This window comes from Poecilia formosa, unplaced genomic scaffold (assembly GCF_000485575.1).
Source record: "Poecilia formosa unplaced genomic scaffold, Poecilia_formosa-5.1.2 Scaffold360, whole genome shotgun sequence".
Lineage (NCBI taxonomy): Eukaryota > Metazoa > Chordata > Actinopteri > Cyprinodontiformes > Poeciliidae > Poecilia > Poecilia formosa.
The window spans coordinates 516,273-529,077 of NW_006800299.1; the positions used below are offsets into that span (position 1 = coordinate 516,273).

General features: G+C 44.5%; 4 protein-coding genes across 6 annotated transcripts in view; 2 read left to right on the forward strand and 2 right to left on the reverse strand.

Moving 5' to 3' along the window:
* The window catches only part of nsl1 (NSL1 component of MIS12 kinetochore complex), a 3,663-nt gene extending 412 nt beyond the window's left edge, over positions 1-3,251 (reverse strand). The window contains exons 1-6 of one of the 2 annotated variants that reach the window (XR_001659032.1): positions 2,959-3,251; positions 2,213-2,285; positions 2,015-2,145; positions 1,548-1,602; positions 419-486; positions 59-346 (exon numbers count right to left, since the gene is read on the reverse strand). Coding sequence is in view for 1 of the 2 variants with exons in the window: in XM_007574752.2 (XP_007574814.1) it covers positions 110-346; positions 419-486; positions 1,548-1,602; positions 2,015-2,145; positions 2,213-2,285; positions 2,959-3,147 (753 nt within the window). In the remaining variant the exon portion in view is untranslated. Of the gene's footprint in view, positions 1-6; positions 347-418; positions 487-1,547; positions 1,603-2,014; positions 2,146-2,212; positions 2,286-2,958 lie in introns of those variants that run through there. The other variant, XM_007574752.2, reaches the window with a different exon arrangement.
* Positions 3,252-3,272: 21 nt separating this feature from the next.
* Positions 3,273-8,477, forward strand: tatdn3 (TatD DNase domain containing 3). 2 transcript variants are annotated; one of them, XM_007574754.2, is made up of 11 exons: positions 3,273-3,365; positions 4,785-4,817; positions 4,906-4,979; positions 5,154-5,232; positions 5,709-5,771; positions 6,540-6,649; positions 6,740-6,795; positions 6,876-6,988; positions 7,696-7,776; positions 7,853-7,989; positions 8,373-8,477. In XM_007574754.2, the coding sequence occupies exons 1-10, from the start codon at positions 3,309-3,311 to the stop codon at positions 7,982-7,984; spliced, it is 798 nt and encodes a 265-aa protein (XP_007574816.1). In that variant the 5' UTR covers positions 3,273-3,308; the 3' UTR covers positions 7,985-7,989; positions 8,373-8,477. The 2 variants fall into 2 exon arrangements, with proteins under 2 accessions (XP_007574816.1, XP_016517642.1); XM_016662156.1 differs by having other exon boundaries at positions 3,294-3,365; positions 4,674-4,817.
* On the reverse strand, positions 8,321-9,587 carry spata45 (spermatogenesis associated 45). Its single transcript, XM_007574753.2, has 2 exons — positions 9,108-9,587; positions 8,321-8,571 (listed from the first exon to the last, which is right to left on the reverse strand). Exons 1-2 carry the CDS (start codon positions 9,349-9,351, stop codon positions 8,480-8,482), a joined length of 336 nt encoding a protein of 111 aa, XP_007574815.1. The 5' UTR covers positions 9,352-9,587; the 3' UTR covers positions 8,321-8,479.
* Positions 9,588-11,436: 1,849 nt separating this feature from the next.
* The window catches only part of flvcr1 (FLVCR choline and heme transporter 1), a 10,734-nt gene continuing 9,365 nt past the window's right edge, over positions 11,437-12,805 (forward strand). Inside the window, exon 1 of the mRNA XM_007574756.2 lies at positions 11,437-12,657. Coding sequence (XP_007574818.1) covers positions 11,959-12,657 — 699 coding nt within the window. The 5' untranslated portion in view covers positions 11,437-11,958. The remainder of the gene's footprint in view (positions 12,658-12,805) is intronic.

The window sequence follows — 12,805 nt, forward strand, 5'->3', positions numbered from 1 at the left end:
CTCTGAACAGTTCCTGATCTCTGAACAGTTCCTGATCTCTGAACAGTTCCTGATCTCTGAACAGTTCCTGATCTGAACAGTTCCTGATCTCCGTGGTTTCCAGGAAGCGTTACTCTTCCTCCTCCTCGCTGCGCTCCGCCCCCTTGCTGTCGGCCTCGTAGCCCTGCGCCGCCGCCTCCTCCTCCACGGCTCTGTGGACGGGCTGCCGGCCCCTGGTGGCGCCCCCTGCAGGCGGCATGGCAGCGGAGCCCAGCACCTCCCTGTGGATCTGCAGCGATGCGGCGCTGGGCTTCAGGTTGAGGATCTCACAGAGTCCGGCCGCCTGCTGCTGCAGCGCGTCGATGGACTGCAGACACAGACACACCGTGAGGCCTGCGCAGGCGGCTGCAGCACGCAGACGACCTGCAGACGACCTTACCTTTATCACCTGGATGGCCTGCCTCACCATGCCGGGAGCCGCAGCAGACACGTCGCTCATGATGCTCTCTGGAGGAAACGGAGCGACCGGTGAGCAGCGGCTAACAGCAAGGCTAACAGTTTATCATCCTCTGATGATCAGTGGATTATTAGATTAAAATTAATTTAATCAGTTAACTAGCATCGTCCGTTTAGCTTTTACTTTAGTGTTGCAGTTTGGCCACCACCCAGCAGAGGGCACCGCTGGTCATCCTTAAGCTACAGAAGAGGATTGAGAAAAAAAATCTCAATTTCTTTTAATCTTCTGAGAAGAAATAATTCAGAATTCTGTTTTTTCAATCCTTTTCCAGTTGATACAGAAATAAGGATGGTGGCGCCATCCCAAACAGAATCTTTACTTTATACGGTTCTGTTTGAAAACATAAATATTCAACAAGCTCCTTAAGTTTAATGATGATTTTGGGTTTTTTAATGGATCGTGTTTTGAAAACTTTTGTCCTTCATGTTGTGGTCGACGGTCACGTCTGACTTTGTTTTTTAAGAAAATGTCCGCTTATCAATTAATAAGATTAATTAACTGTGTGACCTCTGACCCAACACACTGTCATCTGATGCATTTGACTCCTGCAAATAAACCTTTTTTTTTGTTGCTTAGCGTTGCCATGGCAACCTGCACCTACATCCGTTTCCTCTGCATCCTGAAAAAGGTGAAGAAGAAGAAGTGCTGAAACATTTCAGGATTTCACTTCAGCAGCAGAGAAACTTTCACATCTCTGCTGCTCCGAGTTCTTCCTTCCTGGTGGAGCGGCTGCTCGGTCAGCTGGACATAATCTGCCCGGCAACAAGGCCGGCCTGTTTGAGGTCAGTTTGTTACAATTATGACAGGATATCTGCTTTGTCTCGTTTCTATTTTTTAGCCAAAAAGTTAAAAAACTGAGTCACTTTGTAAAGATTGAAACATCGTTGACAGAGAACGCCCTCTGCTGGTGGAACAGTGAATTATCGAGACATTTCCCCTCAGAACGAAGAAACAAGAACAAATTTTCAGGTCACCTGTCTGAGATGTTTATTTTTCAAGCTTTGTTAAAACAACCAAAGATCAGAAAGTAGATTCAGGAAGTCTAACTGACCTAGATCTGGATCTCTGAGCAGCTCTGCAGGCTGGACTGACGTCTCATACAAACCCTGAAACACAGACAGAAAGAGTTCAGCAGCCCCTTCATTTCACCAAAATAATTTAACTAACACATAAAAATCTGATTTTATCTTCTGGCTACCTATAAAACAGCCTTAATAGTTATTTTACAGATACTTGCTGGTTACTTTCCAGAAACAGTTTCTGCTGTAAAACCTGGTGCTAACTGTAACTTCCTGGTTTTTTCCCATAATTCTCATGTTTTCCTTTCGAGGCTTACAGAGTGTTTTATGTGTCAGGCTGTAATTTGAACCGTGTGGTAATTCAGGAACTCACAGCCTGGTCCCTGAACGCACCACTGAGTTCTGCTCTGTAAGCCCAAAGAAAACAACCTGCAGGTTCCTCTAAGGTTCTCTGACATGTCGGCTTGTTGGCTGAACGGATCAGTCCATGTGAACCGACCAGGACTTTCCGCTCGGCCTTCAGGGCGTGAACCACATGGGGAAGGATCCGTTTGGGGTAGGAGTGGCGCCTCCAGGCGGTGTCCAGGATGCTGTCGTCCAGGAGGCTCTCCAGATCCAACGCCTCTTCATCTGAGGAGGACATCCATGTTAAACGCAGAGGAACCAGAACCGGACCGGCGGGACGGACAGGAAGTACCTTCCAGGTCTGGAGCCTCGTCCCACGGCTGTCCGTCCACCAACACGTTGAGCCTCACAGCAGCTTCAAAGTTCTGCAGAGATCCACAAATATTCAGACACAAAGCCTGACAACCGGGAAAAACCGGATTCATGAATGAGAGGCTGAGGAGGATCTTCGAAAGAAACCATGAGAGGAAACGACAACGCTCCGCTGACTGGTTCCATCACAGCTTTGGGCAGAAAACTCATCAATTTGATCTGAAGGAAACATTTTTATGCTCTTTTTTATATTTCTTGTTGGTAATTTTTTTCAGGCAAAACTTTACAACAATTTCTCAGCAGGATTGGTAGAACCGAACTGGAACCGAACCCTGGATACACAGGGTTCGGTTCTAGTTAATAACAAGGCCAAAATTTAAGTTTGGCATCAAACGGAAACAAAACCAAACCCTTCCTACTCTCAGAAGAAATTAAATCGTTCATTCTGGTATTTGGTGGTTATTGATTTAATTAATTTAAAAACTGGAGAACCGTGTTTCATGGGAATTCTTCCAGGTTTGGAATCTGGAAACATTGTTCTACCAATTTGTTAGAATTTCGAAGCAAATTAACTATTAAATATCCGTTTTTTTGATCGGATTTGGTGCCGAATATTAGCAGCAACAGATGTGGAGTTTTTCCAGAACCGACCAGTTTGAATCCTGCTGGATAAATCTGGATAAACCGCAGCGGAGCTTAAAGTCAGCAGAAAACAGCGGGACTCACGGCCAGCAGCTCCTGCACTAAAACCCTTCGGCTGTCCTCGGAAATGTCCGGCTGTCCGTCCAGAGCTCTCCGTAAAAGCTCGCAGCATCGGCTCATCCGCTCGGTGGTTTTCCTCTTGGATGTCAGCCGAACTCTAAATTCCTGCTCTGGGTCTTCATGCCGACATGTTTGGATCGGAAAAGACTCCATCTTTGCCGCCCGATCTGTTTGTTTTCAGGTTGAGTTCCGCCGCCAACCGGAAGTCGGTATGTTGTGCTTCCTGTTAGCTGTTAGCCGTTAGCTGTGTGGCGTTTATATCTTGCTTTGCGGGGGCATTTTCTTCATAAAAACTCACATTTTCTCCTGTTGTAATGGATTATGGCTTCGTTGACTGTCACTGTCACATATCAGCCCCTGAGTTCCAGCAGGTAAGGCCCAACATACGTCAGTTTTCTGGGAAATATAAAATAATATGGAGAAAGTTTTCATTTTAGTACTGGAAACAGAGAAGAGCATCGAAAATATTTACATGATTTCCTCCCTCTTTGTCCAAATCTTCCGTTCTCTTGTTATTTTTCCATTTCAATATTTAGTCTCTTTAATTCAAGCTAAATTTGACCCTTAACGTCTGAATTTATATCAAAGTGTACAAAAATACATGGCATGTCTTTTTGTGCCAATCAGATGAGAAAGTAATTAGAAATTATGAATTTGAATATTGCACCTCCATAAGTGTTAGCAGGTACATGAATGATGCTAATTAGATCCTCCAGACATAAAGGAATGAAACAGATCATTATATTTCAAATACAGCGAAATTCTGTAACTTTTCTTTGCTACACAGCCAATGAGCTCCTAAACCCTTTCCTCAATATGAAATCAGTTTTATAAATTTAATTTCAACATAAATTTGAACAATCATTGATTTTCAGTTTAAATGCAGCTAAATACTGAAGGATCACTTCACTGTTCTAGAAACTTTGGTTTCCTGTTTCATGATCAAATGTATTGTTTACTTGTGTACATATTTTTTACATCATTATTTATCTATTGTGTTTTGCAATCCAGATAAATTACTTGATTTAAAGTTGCATAATCAAAGTACATACACAGAATTTACTATTTCTGTAATTATACCTACATTTTACATATCACTTGTTAATACTAAATAAAATAAACTGTAATACTATTAATACACTTCCACTCTTTAGCTGCCTAGTGTCACCAAAAAGCATCATGAAGCTAATAAGTAATAATTTGTAGAATTTTGACTAAATGTTGTTTAATTTAAGACACTTGTGAGCCTAAGTATATATATACTTTATTGCGCATTGAGCAGGATTCACTGCCCTTTGTTCACTTCAGCTTCCATGAAAAGCTTGTAATTCACACTTCGGCCACTAGGTGGTGTCAAAGCACCGTCTGTTTATTTACTCATCTAAGCTGATTAAGTTCACTAGTCCATCGGGATCATTTTTGTGATTTTTAGAAAACTAAGTTTCGAAAAATCTGGAATGTCTACATGTAAAGTGTGTTTTAATCCTTTCACTTTAATAATCTGGAGAATCTTTGACTAGGCCATTCCAGCACATAAATCTGCTCTGATCTAAACCAACCCCCTCATGTTAATTTCTGGTTTATTTGGAAGTTATGATGGAATAACTTTTGTTTTAAATAACTTCTGTAACTTCTGTTTGCGTTTGGTTCATCCTTCTGGGCCAGCATCCGGTTCCCAGTTCCTGGTTCCTGGTTCTGTTTGTGTTCTGTTGGTCGTAACTGGACCAAATGTGGAAAGGTCAGCGCGGTCTGAGACTTCAGATCCCAGCCGTCTCTTTTCTCTTCTGCAGGATCTTCCGGATGTGATCCACAGAACCAGGCAGGTAAAAACTCCTCATCAAGAACCACATCATAACTGTCCTTTGCGATTACTTTGACTACACCAAACCAATGGAACCTCCTTGTGTTCAGGCCGGGGTAAAGACTCTGGTGGCCGTCACAGAGGAAGTGGAGGAATTCTCCAGAGTTCTCCGTCTGCAGGAAAGGTCGGCGCTCCAGGATTCATCTTACAGAAACCTTCCGACCCGAAGGAGGTTCTGGTTTCCAGTCCAGCGACTCTGAGCACCAGAACATAAACAAACTGTAGTTTAAAGTACAGGCAGGTCTCATGTTGTCAGGATTCCTCCCAGCTGGTCGTCACCTCCTGTTCGTTCCCACAGATATCCGGACCTGGTGGCTCCGTGTCTGGGGCTGCACCCCCTGCAGGCCGCCGGGGGTCAGCGCAGCGTCCGGCCTCAGGTAACAACAACCTTCACTTCTGCTTTATTGACTTTGAAGATCCGTGGAGCGTATCGGTGTCGGGACGCCTCGGCGGGAGGAAAACCCGGACCGGAGCGCCTGCTGGGAACTCTGCTTGTTCTTTAAGGGATTCGGGAACGCCACGCTCCGACCGACTGAGGGGGAAAGACTCGGCTTTATTCACTGAAAATCAGCAAATTTAGTCCCTTATGATTAAAAAGCAAAAAATAATTTATTGTATTATTTAGAAATTAGTTAATAGATTAAATTATTTCCATCCATCCATCATGAAGGACTAACCTAGTTACCATCTTCTCTTCATCCCATAAATGTTTGTTTCTGTTTCTTTAATCAAACTCAGAGTCGTCTAAAGTTTTCTGTGAAATCTTCTCATCGTCTCGTTCAGTTTTATGCTCAGAGGAAAACTTTGTTTTCTGAATCAAATCTTTTTACTGATGATGTTTTATTTCCATCAGGACCTGGAAGAAGCTCTGCCTCTTTTTTACAGCCACAGAGAACGACTGGTCGCCATCGGAGAGGTGAACCCCGCTCTGATGTCACTCTGATGTCACTCTGATGTCACTCTGATGTCACTCTGATGTCACTCTGTTCTCCGACTAGTTTAATAGGAAAAGGCCCATATTTTACTTTAAGTCTTTTAAAGATAATGACTTTTGTCTCTGGTGATTAGTCATTTATCCATATGATTTTTCTAGAAGTGAAATTTGGTTATTTCAGAGGCTGACTAGTGTGATGCAGTGGTCCGATTCAACCAGCAGGGGGAGTCTAGCGCCAGCTGCAGGAACTTCCTCCTCAGAAAGCCGCTGGAGCAGAAGCACCGTGTCCGGCTCCTTCTTACACTTCTGCCCTTCTTCAGGGCTTTTACAGAACGAGTTACTCTAAACTTCATCCTCTAATCATCGTCTGTAAAATTAATATTTCCAGGACCAAAAACAGGAAGTTTTGTCTTTTGTTCCTGAAGTTGGAAGAGGTTCTGGTCCGTGTCCTGTTTGGTTCTGGAGATAAACTTGTTCTGGTCCGAGGTTCTGACAGAAATGTGAAGCAGAGCGTCATCAGCGTCCGCAGTGATCCGGAGAAGATTTTAATTGAGTCCAGATAGTTTTGGGAAAACATTTATTCCTGACCTAATTTCTTATTCTGACATAAAAGTTACTAATCAGGAATGTTTCAGTTTTCCGGATCAGGAATTTTTCAGTTTTCCAGATCAGGAATGTTTTAGTTTTCCGGATCAGGAATGTTTTAGTTTTCCGGATCAGGAATGTTTCAGTTTCCTGCTCTGGCTCCAGATCGGGTTGGATTTCACGCCGTGGTGCGCTCCGACCCAGCAGGACAGAGACGACCAGATGAAGGTCTTCATCAGACAGCTGGACGTCGCCATGGAGATGGACCTACCTGTGTGAGCTCAGCTAACTGATGACATCATCACTCCATAAAAGGTCGCTCATCGCTGTAGTCTAACCGGGCCAATGATCGGCTGTCTCTACAGGAACGTCCACTCCCGCTCTGCAGCCAAAGTCACCATAGACACCATGAGACGGCGAGGTGAGTGTCTCTGTCCCCCTTCAGGACAGATGTCTGCGGACGCAGGGAGATGTCCGTCCTCTCACTCCGTCTCCCTGCAGGGATCAGCAGAGCTCTGCTGCATAACTTCTCTGGGAAGCCGGCGGCAGCTATGGAGGCTGTGGAGGCCGGATTCTTCTTCTCCTTCCCTCCTGCTGTCTGCAGGAACCAGCAGGTGAGACGGGTCACCATGTCCACCAACATCTGGTGGACAGGAAAAGTTCTACCTTGTACCATGGAGGTCCACAGATCCAAACCAAAATGAAATGTTGTGGACATGAGCTGCCCAATAATACAGTTGGAAGTTTGGAAATGACAATCCGCCGCTGAATTTTCATCTATGAAGTGTGGATTTGTGGACTTGTGGACGGTTTTCCACGCCGCAGGAAGCAGAGCTGACTTGATCCAACGTTTTGAAAAAATGCTTTGGCAGAAAAAGTGGGAGACAGTTGAACAAGAATAGGAATTTGGGTAAAATGTTCATTTTAAATGAATTAATTCTACCGATAAGCAAGAGAGGGAAATTATTCCGTCTTTGGAGGTCCAAATTAATTTCAGAAATTAACGGCAAAAGATTAGCTGTGAAGGAGCTTAAAGGCACGCGAAGCCAGAGGTGTGAAAACTTCAGCATTCGCTTTTAGCAATAGTTACTCTATAACCTGAAAAGGTTCCAAATCTCTGAAAAGCAGATAAAATTGACCCCTTAGACATCGAATCCACGCTGGCCTTTGGTTCTCCGTTCTCCCTGAAATGTTTCAGGTTTTCAGAACCAGAAATTCTGTTTCTTTAGCATCAGAATAACTGAGATGTTTCCTTCACTGAGAAGCAGTCGGAGTAAACGGCTTGGCTCCAGCAAGTGACCAGATGTTGACGTTCTGACAGAGAGACCGGCTGATCCAGCGGATCCCTCTGGATCACATCTGCCTGGAGACGGACGCTCCGGCCCTCGGCCTCCACAGGAATGTGAGTCAGTCGGCGCCGTCCCTCAGGGACAGACGCTGAGACGACCGTCCTCCTTCTGTCCCCGTCTGCTTGACAGGAGAGGAACGAGCCGGCTAACATCGCCCTGTCCTGCAGCTACATTGCTAAGGTCAAAGGTCAGACACCAGAAACGGTCCGGGAGGTCACGACTCAGAATGCCTACAGGCTGTTCAGCAGAGCCAGCAGATAATCAGAGTAAATATCATAATACACTTATTAAATAACTTTGTTTTTATTTATCATTTAGCCCAGGGGGTCCAAAGTGGGTCCTGGAGGCCCGGCGACCTGCATGTTCTAGTTCTCCCCCTAGTGGTGGTAACAACCTTTTCAGCAGGTCAATGTCCTGCTTAGGCCTCTAATGAGCCACCATTTGATGCAGGTGTGTTAAAAACCAGGGAGAGAATAAAACATGCAGGATGCCGGCCTTCCAGGACCCACTTTGGACCCCCCTGATTTAGCCAAAAAGCTGGAAAACTTTCATCTGAGACGGAACAAAAGTTGATTAAAAATGTTTCCTGAGATAAAGTTCAGTTTCCATCTCTGTTTTAACTTATTTTTTAATTTTCTTTCATTTCCAGCAAACCCTGAGGAACACCATGCTGCTCAGCGTGGATTTCATTTCAGTTTTAATACATGTAGAAATATCATTTCTTTATGCGCTAGGTGGACTTTACAGAAGCAGTCTTCAGTCAGAGGCCTCTTTGGATTGCTTACACGACTGACTGCTACAGGAGATCCTGGGTTCTGGTCGTTCTGTTTGCACCAAGTGGCATTTATCTGAAAATGAAGCAAAGGAAAAATAAACAGAGGAATAGGTGACATGTTTTTTCCATTCTTATTGTTAAAACTGATGAGCAGGAAATTAAATTCTAACTAACTTTAAATAAACACGTTTAAAAATTATTAGAAATGTGAAGTTTGTTAAAATTGGTTTGTTTATTCTTCAAACTCATTTTGCTTAGTCAATAAGTCATTTTCTCCAGACCTATATTTGAGATAAAAATTATTTTGCCAGTTAGTGGTTGCCATAGTAACCAGTAACCTGTTGCTGTCTGTAACTGTAGTATGTATCAGGATTAGCTTTGTGTTTTGTTACCAGTATTATACAAAGTATTACATTTTGACATATTTTAGACATTTAATTTCAGGGTTTCATGGGTAATTTCGCCTTGTTTTGTAAAAGTTTTTAACTTCACTGGGTTGGTTTCTGGTGAGCAAATCCAATAACCAATCAGGGAATAAAGTAACGGATTGTGTGTCATCTTATTCAAACTTCACTGTCTGTGGTTCTGCCTGCACATGAAACTCCTTACAGCTCTGGTCGAAGTGCTTCCGCTCCGGTAGTTTCACCGGGAGCCGCCATTGGATGCAGGCCGCCCTGCGCTGCTGTCCGCCGGTCAGCGCGTTCAGCAGCGCCCCGCTGGTCCTCAGGTGGTTCCGGTAGTGCCTCCGCTCGGCCCGCTCCCAGAACTCCCGGGGGTCTGATTCCACCCGACACCAGGTCTCCGCCCGCATGTTCGGCTCCAGCAGAACCCGCTCCCCCTCAGACCCGGACATCTTTCCTTCCCCGTGTCCGGTATTAAATAAATAATCCCCAATGGTTCAGTTTGTGTTGCTAACTGCGTTGGCATGGCAACGGGAGACGTCGTCCTGTTCCTAGCGTTCCAAAGATCATTCATGCAGAAAGATGTTCTACTCCGAAGATTTTTTTCGCTGTGACGTTTCCACAGCAGCCGCCCGCTTCCTTATTTTATTCGTACGATGAGTCACTCAGGCTTAAATAAAACAACGGAGCAGTTCCGCTTTTAATTTGATGTATGATCATCATGAATTCGTACGGTTGTTAATTTTTTATTCAACAATATACTTTTCATAAGTTTTAGCCAATTCTATCACTCTGATGTATTTTACACATGGACAACTGTTTTCTGTTCTGTTGATCTGAAAAATAAAAAATGCAGCGCCAACTTTTAAAAAAAAAGTTAATTACATGTGATCAAATTAAGTTTTTCAAAACATAATTTATCTACGTTTTAACATGACAACTTAATAAACTTAATATATTTACTTGGATAAATTTAATTTGATTAGTTCTAACAAATTAACTCGTTTTTTAAGTTGGATCACCTGTTTCCTTTTTCAGTGTATGATGGGAAAAGAACGGACCTCAAACCAACTCATACCTCATCCACTGTATCGATGCTGTTTGTAGTTTTTGTTTTTAAATTATATTATTTTCAGTCATAAATGACTGACAGGAGAAACTATCATTTAACTCAGTGTTTCTCCACCCTGGTCCTCAGGCCCCCCTGTCCTCCATGTTTCAGGTGTTTCCCTTCTGCCACCTGGATCGTATCTCTGGGTGATTAACAGGTTTCTGCAGCTCTTGATGGTCATGCAGTCATTTGAATCAGCTGTTCTGGAATAGAGGCTCATCTGAAACATGCAGAGCAGGGGGGCTGAGGACCAGGTGGAGAAACACTGATTTAAAATGAGCAAGTCTGAGCCCTCCTGTTTAACTCGATGAAAACCAGAGACAATGAAAACATTCATCTGAACACGAAGAAGGATTCTGTGGTTCTGTCCAAACCGGTCCAGCAGTGCGTCAGAAGGCAGCTCGTTTGTTTTTATTGTAAATATGACGATTATCTTGTCTGCCCAAATGGTTGGCACATGACCACAAACTAAACCAGAGGCTCAAGAGCAACACTCGGTTGTTTCTGGGTTAGGTTTGCTGACAGTCCTGTTTAAAATGAGAATCAGCTGTTTCCTGTACTGATGCTGATGACTGACAAAATCTTTTTAAGTCAAATTTATTTTGATGAATTCAGAAAGTAAATATGCTTGTTGTGGAATCCATGAGGGCAAGAAATGTGAGTTCATACATTTCTACCAAACGATGAATGAAGTAAGTTTGTGTCATAGATTAGTGTTCAGGTGCAGCAGGTGAACACGGCGTGGAGGAGGATCCCTGCGGGTCACTCTGGGATTAGGATTAGAGCAGATGATGGGGCTGGGCATATGGGAGGGCTAATTGGAGCTAATACAGCAAAATCCCTTTGTCATCATCCAGGTTTAAACAAGATGCATTTAGAAAATGTAAAGTTTTCTGGATCTGAGCTTTATTTTGAAAGGTCAACACAAAGTTTAAGGGCTGGTTTTGTTTGTGAAGCTAAACTTAAATGTGCAATAATTGCTTTATTCAGGCAGGAGGAAACTTCTGGTTTTGGTCTCATTTACCAACAAATTGAAATTATATTAGAAGATAAATTGTCCCAGAAGTTATTGCAATAATATTTTTTTTGATGATTTTCAATTAATATGTTAATGCCATAATAAACAAGACCAATAAACTTTTAACATAATGAACATTTAACACTGAAACTGGAAGACATTTTAAATATCCCAAATAATAATAAAAGATAAAACAAATAAAGGAGTACATGTAAAAAAAGGGCTGGTTGACACATAAAACACCAGACTGAAGACTTTCATCATTCAGTTTTTTTATGGAATTGGAGAAACAATAAGTTATAATTTATTATGCAATTAATTGATTTATTGATTATTGCAACAAACTATTGTGGGGTCAAAATTAAATAAATATCATGAAATAAATATATGTCTAATTAAATAATGTGCACTTATCTAATTTTTAAAAAATAAATTAATTTAAAAATATGTAATATTTGACTCTTTATCTTTAAAGAAGTAGAGAGAAATGTTTTAGTATAACTTAAGTTATTTGTGAATCCTTGATTCCAACAGATAAAATATGGAACCCTTATTTTGAAGAGTATTTCTGAACTTCATTTATAAATGCCTTGTTTTGTTCCGCCCCCCCACCCCATGTTATTCTGCCCTGGGCCACGCAGGACTTCCCACCGCCTCTGTCTGTTGCATCAGCGGCGTCAGCGGGTATTTAACAGGATGTGGGAGCCGCTCGGCCATTGGCTGCTCGGCATCGGAAGGCCGGGCGGGTTTACCGGCTGAACCGGAGGCTGCATGCCGCTCCGGGATGTTGGCGGCGGACTAGACTCCGCTGCGGAGGGATTTTAATTATCCAATCCGGCAGAACGGACCGCCGGAGCGTCTTCTGATGAGGAAACAACTGTTTTCTGTTTTTATGTCGTTTCCGCTTCCAGCTCTTCATCCGTGATCGCCATGGTGGCGGGAGAGCTCGTGCAGGAGCATCTGCGCGCGGACACCGGCGCACCTGACGACATCACGGTTGTCAGGAAGAGTCCGCAACCGGAGGGCGCACGGCGGCCAGCTGACACCGACTCCTGCTCCGATCCGGCATGTGGTGGGCCCGACCAGCACCGGGACCCGGAGGACCGGGAGGTGCCGCCGGATGAGAGAGCGGCGATGCTGCCCGGCGCCGGTGGAGGAGAGGCGGAGGAGGCGGGAGGGAGGGCGCCGGAAACCAGGCTCTATTGGCGGCGGTTCGCGGTTCTGGCCGTGTTCAGCCTGTACTCCCTGGTGAACGCCTTCCAGTGGATCCACTACAGCATCATCACCAACGTGTTCACCAGATACTATGGCGTCACCAGCGACAAGGTGGACTGGCTCTCCATCGTCTACATGGTGGCCTACATCCCGCTCATCTTTCCGGCCACCTGGCTGCTGGACCGCCGCGGTCTGCGGCTCACGGCCTTGCTGGGCGCCGGGTTCAACTGCGCAGGCGCCTGGCTCAAGTGCGCCAGCGTCAGCCCCGACCGGTTCGGGGTCACCGTGACGGCGCAGGTCATCTGTTCCGTGGCGCAGGTCTTCATCCTCGGCCTGCCGTCCCGCATCGCCTCTGTGTGGTTCGGACCGCGGGAGGTTTCCACCGCTTGCGCCACCGCCGTGCTGGGGAACCAGGTGAGTGGTGCGCGCGCAGCCACCGCACGTGGGGGGAATGAGATATTTCATCATTCTGAATGTCAGGCGCGCGCACACGATGGCAGCTGCTGTCAATCAACTCTGGTTTTGTCGCAATTAGTCCTGAAGTGACCTCCCCTCACCTGGA

What these genes read in the sequence shown, in the direction of transcription:
- tatdn3 (XM_016662156.1), top strand. Translation starts at nt 3,309, where the DNA reads ATGGATTATGGCTTCGTTGACTGTCACTGTCACATATCAGCCCCTGAG. An exon ending in CAGCCCCTGAGTTCCAGCAG is followed by an intron (nt 3,366 to 4,673) that starts GTAAGGCCCAAC and finishes TCCGGTTCCCAG; the next exon opens with TTCCTGGTTCCTGGTTCTGT. An exon ending in CCCTCGGCCTCCACAGGAAT is followed by an intron (nt 7,777 to 7,852) that starts GTGAGTCAGTCG and finishes TCTGCTTGACAG; the next exon opens with GAGAGGAACGAGCCGGCTAA.
- spata45 (XM_007574753.2), bottom strand. Translation starts at nt 9,351, where the DNA reads ATGTCCGGGTCTGAGGGGGAGCGGGTTCTGCTGGAGCCGAACATGCGG. An exon ending in GAAGCACTTCGACCAGAGCT is followed by an intron (nt 8,572 to 9,107) that starts GTAAGGAGTTTC and finishes CTTCATTTTCAG; the next exon opens with ATAAATGCCACTTGGTGCAA.